At 40.9% G+C, this 6,000-nt stretch overlaps 1 protein-coding gene across 4 annotated transcripts in view; it reads right to left on the reverse strand.

Moving 5' to 3' along the window:
- Positions 1–6,000, reverse strand: part of LOC102195657 (lipid phosphate phosphatase-related protein type 5-like) — a 58,430-nt gene that overhangs the window by 29,245 nt on the left and 23,185 nt on the right. For 3 of the 4 annotated variants that reach the window (XM_005748930.1, XM_005748931.1, XM_013914872.1), the window contains exon 3: positions 1,235–1,423. In XM_005748930.1, coding sequence (XP_005748987.1) covers positions 1,235–1,423 — 189 coding nt within the window. Of the gene's footprint in view, positions 1–1,234; positions 1,780–6,000 lie in introns of those variants that run through there. The other variant, XM_013914874.1, reaches the window with a different exon arrangement.

Here is a 6,000-nt window from a genome sequence, read left to right on the forward strand (position 1 = left end):
AGAGCTAGAGTTGTGTTTGTAGCTAAAGGTCTGAGTGAAATTTGAGGGAAAAGTTAGCAAAATGTCTGCCTTTTTCATTGTTACTAAAGAAAGACTTGTGGGATGGAGCGTTATCTTCCAGAAAAAGAGAACACAGATGCTCTGACTTTTAAAAAAGCCGCTTCCCTTCTCCAGGCAAAATCACACCACTCTGCTCCCACTCTGTACCCCGACGCTTGGAGCCTGCAAGCATTAGAGCACACGCTAGGCTCCACCTGTGCATCTGTGATATGCATGTCAACTTTGGATGATTCCTAAACTGGTGGTAAAGTCTCACACAACCTAAATATCACTTACACACAATAATGTGCAAGTGATACATAAGTAAAACAGGCCAACTAATGATATATGTAAGTTTATAAAGTATGTGTGGAGGATTTTTTTTTATGTGTGCACTGCCCTAATATGTGTTTCCGAGGCAGACATGTCCTACTGCCAATTAATTGTAGGGCATCAAAGAAGTAGTCCCTAAGAGGCAGAAGTCATGGATGCACAGCTTTGATGAGGATGTGAATGTTTCATTATTAATGATATTCAAATCTACTTATGAGAAACTGTGCATGCTGTGATTAACTTGGGGTAATTACATGAATTATAGCCACTATAAACTGATTGAGTGCCAATGAAAATTGATAAATTCCTAAAGATAATTACTAAAAGAAAGCACTTTAACACTGATTGGTCTGATCTGCTGTATTATGACTGACAGTATTCAATTCTACTCAGCTACTGAAGATGCTTCTATATGCATATTGAAGTAACAGGTGAAAACAATGAAACTGTGCCTTGCAGACCTAAATAAGTCAGACCACTCAGAGGTGATGTTTTATTCTGTTTTAATGCAATGTGGAAATAAGGACAGACTTTCTGCACACTGTAGCTATCTCTGGCTGCTCTGTGGAGGACAAATATAGTGCCCGTTGCCATGGTTATTACAGAGAACGCAACCACACAAACAGAGCTGCGAGTCCACGAGGATGCACACCTACGCATCGCTACCCTGTTTTAATCCATAAACACCACGTGTAGATGAGGAGGTACTGTCCATGTGCATGTGCGTGTTTATTTCACATGCTGTGGGTCAATGTTGTGTGCATGACTGTCACGTATATTCATGTAAGATATGTGTGCGTGTGTGCAGGATGATCACATGTGGAAGTATCTTTTTTTAAATTTAAGTTGAAAACAGACTCACCGTCACAGTGGGTATGGCGGTGACGAGAGAGTAGACGAGGACAGGTGGAGCCTTGCTGTTTTCTTCTGGTCCTGGGTACGGCTTGGAGTAAGCTTTGTCAAAGCAGAAGAAGCCCTGGATGTGCACGGGGAACGTGTCTGTGTACTCAAAGTAGTACGCCAACAGAACGGTCCCTGCCATGATGACCAGCTGAAAATAAAACATATTGGTTCCAGCTTTAGGATTGGATCCACAGGAGAGTGTAGGAGTTGGGAAAGAGAAGACAGCCGTAAAGAAGAGAAGTGGAAAATACTGTTGCGGGTTTTTTTTTTTTTTTTTAAAGAAAAGGGGAAAAAAAAGAAGAGATTTTTCCTCCACAGAGCAAAAATGATGGATGCTTCCGTAATGTGTAAAATGAATCAAGTGTGCATGGAGAGATAGCGAGGGAGGAGGATGACAGGGAGGGAGGAAAGGAGGGAGAGTGAGGGAGGGAGGTAAAGATAGAGACGGAGGGAGGCAAATAAGGAGAAAGACAGATAGAGAGAAGAATGAGAGCAATGAGGGAGACAGAGTGTGTGAGAGAGAGAGAGAGAGATCCCTTCAGCTGTGTCAGTATGCTGAGTGGGAGGGTAAAGAAACAAATGGAGAGCGATCAAAGAAAAAAAAGCTGTATGGAGGAACAGAAGAAGAGCTGAAGAAGGGCAGGAGAGAGAGTGGAGGGTGAGACACAGAGAGGTGAAAAAGAGCAGAACAGTGAGGAAGGAGCAGGCAACAGGGAAAGGAAGAACCCGGGCAAGAGCAGAGAGTATGAGAACAAGCAGAATCAGGGTACATGAGTCTGCATAACTTTGTGCTACTCTGACATTTATAAAATATCAGATTTATGCAAAGCAGGAGCTGTGAAGCATAAAATATGACCTTCATTGCTGTTAAAACATAAATAATAAATAAGCATTTCAAAGCAGATTGTATGTATGTGAGGGAGAAGACAGGAAGAGGCGATGATAAACATAGAACACATCAAAAAATGCGAGATATTCTCCCAAGATGAGACAGATGCACAAGTTCTAATTATTCATTTATACTCCAGTAAACAGCACACAGACGCTCTTTGCAGGAAAAAAAAAAGTGACTGCAGTGCGAGCTCCTGTAAATTTGCAACTGAAAACTGGAGGTTTGTGCAATATTAGCTTGCCCTCGCAGATCGGCCCGAAACAAAAAAAACTGCAAATGAAAAAGGAAAATGTGAGTTTAAATATAGAGAGCTGCTGATTAGTTTCCTCTTAAGCTGCAGCCTAAATGCTTGCTAGATGGACTTGCATTGTATGCGAAGGACAAATTTATCAGCAGCAAAACATGAGGAGCCTCTGCTGGCAGGCTGAGCTGGTTTGCAGCTTCAGGGACAGTGAGACAAGGAGCAAATTGTAGCGGTTTTTGGGGCTGTCACTAACAATTGCTTATTTTACTTGAAGAAAGTTTTACTATTTAGCATTTGCACATTAACAAAATATAAATGAACAAATTAATCATGTGATGAGATCCTTGGTTTTCAACCTCAACAACAGAGTACTACATCATAAGTCAAAGCAGATCTTAAGAAAGGACCCCAGCTGAGAGTTAATAATTATTACAGCTTATTAATGATTTCCTAGGTTTGTTTGTTTTTGATTATGTGCTGGACTTCAGAGTTTTCCGGTTGGTTACATTTCAGTTATGCTGCCTCATCTATGTCTTGTTAAGTCTCTATGTGTGCTTGGTGTTTAGTTACTTCCTGTTTTTTTTGTCTGTTTGGTTTTGTGGGACGTTATCACTTTTTCTTCCCCTTGTGGTTTTTTTTTCCTATTCAATTAACCCATGTCTTGGTTCCCCCCGCTGTGTCCTCTATCCCTGTTACCTTGTCTGTATTTGTTTTGGGGTAGGAGTAGTTTTAATGTTTTATTCTGTGTTTTTTAGTGGTTTAGTTTATACCATGTTTTTTGTATACATTTTGCATGCATGCTTTTATTCTGAAGTTTTTCTTTTACTTCCTACCCACACCTTAATCAAAAAAAATTATCTGCACCTGCTAGTGCTGCATAAAAGATGGGAGGTGAGGGCAATCAGACAGAGGTGGCACAGAGCATATGCAGAGGTGGCACAAGCATGAAGATGGCAGAGCTTCACAAGAGCAACAGGATGGATTGGCCAGATGGATGCCAATGAGATTGGCCCTGGAATTGTCTGTGGAACTGGTGCTGGATGTAGTGGAGGAGTTGGAACCAGTAAGAAGGCCTTTCCCAGTGTAATACGACTGGTGAAGAGTGACTTCTGTGATGTTTGGTGCTAGAGCATGTGTTTCAAGACTTCTGCATGTCGTCTGTATAAAAGGGACATCTAGCTCGCCGTTAGTTTTTCCATTTTTTGAAATGCTCTACTCTTGTGTTATTGTAAATAAATGATGTTAACCGCTACGCTTGAGTTTTGTACTCCTTGGCTAACACTGCCCTCATATTTTTAGCTGCTCTCCACCTGATGGAAAAGGACCTCCCCTCATTACATATTTAAGCTTTCAGTTTTCCCATGTTCCTTGTTGTGGCGAACTGGTGAGTTTCACTGTGTTTCTTCATTACATCTCTGTTTGGATTACTGGACTTTTCTCGCAGCATAAAACATGTTACAAAGCTCAGTTTTCTAGCTTACCATGAGATCTACTACCAGAGGTTTTAAATGCACGTAAGTGATCAAATAGAGCACAATCAGTTGGTGTGCTTAAAAGAAAAATGGCACGCCTTCTTTCATTCATCTATCAGGTGTTGTTAATGAACAAAATGGGGTCTGGGTACATTCTTACGCAATACCTCATGTTGCCGTAAAAGTAAACTGCTGAACTGCTGTCATATTAGTGATATCAATAGTGTAGGTTTAAAAGAAAATCAGGCAGGAAGCCCAAATCTCAAATATATTTATTGATTATGGAGATAGTCCATAATAAATGGGGTTTTATGGAGCTCCAGTAAATGTAGTCTTCCCTGAAGTTGAAATGCAGCCAAATTTGGTGCAATGGGATTACTAAGTGAACAGGCTCTCTGCCATTTCAAGAAAAGCAGTTTTATTAAAACTTATACTTCATGTAGTTCATATATATTTCATCTTCACGATCCTTGCAACTCAGAGAAAAGGAGAAACTCACATTAAGTGTGACTTTCACACAAGTGTAACATGTAGACAGGATGCTGTGGTGGACAGATGGGTTGACAAAATACTGGATTTTACACAAAGTCCTTTATTTTTACTTTCTGATTCACTTATTTAGTTTTACTTCACATAAACATAAACCCTAAAAGCTACTACTCACTGCATTTCAGTGAAGCATCATGAAATCCTCAACAAACTTGGAAGCGCAACGTTCTTCACTGTGTATATAACCCCATGCATCGTGCCATAGACACTGATGGGCACCTTGCACATGTCTTTGAGAAGTTAGTCACTTGTAAATGTGCTGGCTGTAGCAACATCTTGGAGACCAGTTAATGAGTGCTGTGGATTCCCGCAGTCTCAGCTGACTGTTGAGCAAACTCGCTGTTGTGTAAAGACTTCAGGGAGTCACCTGGCAAGGCAAACATGCCATCTACAAAACTCTTGCTTTAACGTCCTGCATATAATGTAACTTCAACTACACACAGAGCAAAAGATGCTTAACATGTTGAGTGCTTTTAACCGAAAGCTTCTAAACTGCTATTTCAGTTTATGCGACAATGTCAAGCAGACTTGCATTTATTCATTTGAAATGAAGAGATGTGCTGAAGGAGCTTCATCTTCTTTTACAGCACCAAAAGAGAAAGGTTTCACAGTGGCAGATGGCTGGAAAAGTGACATAACACTGAGAAACGTCCTCCAACACGTTTATGCTCTTCAGAAAACAGAGAGCCCACACGGATTAATGCTATGGGAAGGGGAGGCTTGTTATGTCTTAGATACTATTCTGCTTTATTACACAGAAAGGAGCACTGAAGATGGGATGGAGAGGGTGACCTAATTTAAACATTCATTACACACCCAGCTCTGCTGTCTGATCTGCAAGTCTACACGTTTCTCTTCAGTGTTTTTGTAAACAGTTATTGAATTTCAATGAATGGATTCCCTTCATGAGCAACAAGATCAAATAATTGATCTGTTCCTGTTGGCAATATGCAGACGTAATCTACATAACTCTGTTTATGGGAGACGTTTCACTGAGGGTCCCAAATGAAGAGAGCATCATCACGTAGGCCATTCGAGCGAAATCTTTAAAAAACACACACGTACAGGCACCCACAGCCTGTAGTTTATATATAGACCAATAATATCAAGCAACTTATTCCTCCATGGTTTTTTCCCATTTTCGTTTCCCTTTACATGAGCTTTGTGTGTGTGTTTGTGTTTCAGTATGTGGGTGTGTTTCCGTGAGTGTCTGTGGGCATGTGGGTGCATTCCCATGTCTGAGCAGGAACTCTGACACAGATACGCTGTGTTGAACATTTCTTTCCATCATCCATTTCTCTCTTCTGCCCGAGCAACAGAAGGCTTGAGGCAGGGAGGTGTAGATAGTGGGAGAAAGAGAGCGAGGGAGGTCTGCGAACAACCATCAAAGTTTAAAAAACGTTTGAAAACAACCGCAGAAAACCTCCCTGGGAGATTACGCGTCATTTTGGTATCTACTTTTGCTCTACGCAACCGTCAGTGTTTGTGTACTATATGTCCCATCAGACTTATACATCGTGTACTATAAGAATTAAGCATCATGTTTGCTTGTAGTCAGAACATTCAAA

Source organism: Pundamilia nyererei, unplaced genomic scaffold, assembly GCF_000239375.1.
Source record: "Pundamilia nyererei isolate P.nyererei 1_Seehausen unplaced genomic scaffold, PunNye1.0 scaffold00234, whole genome shotgun sequence".
Taxonomy (NCBI): domain Eukaryota; kingdom Metazoa; phylum Chordata; class Actinopteri; order Cichliformes; family Cichlidae; genus Pundamilia; species Pundamilia nyererei.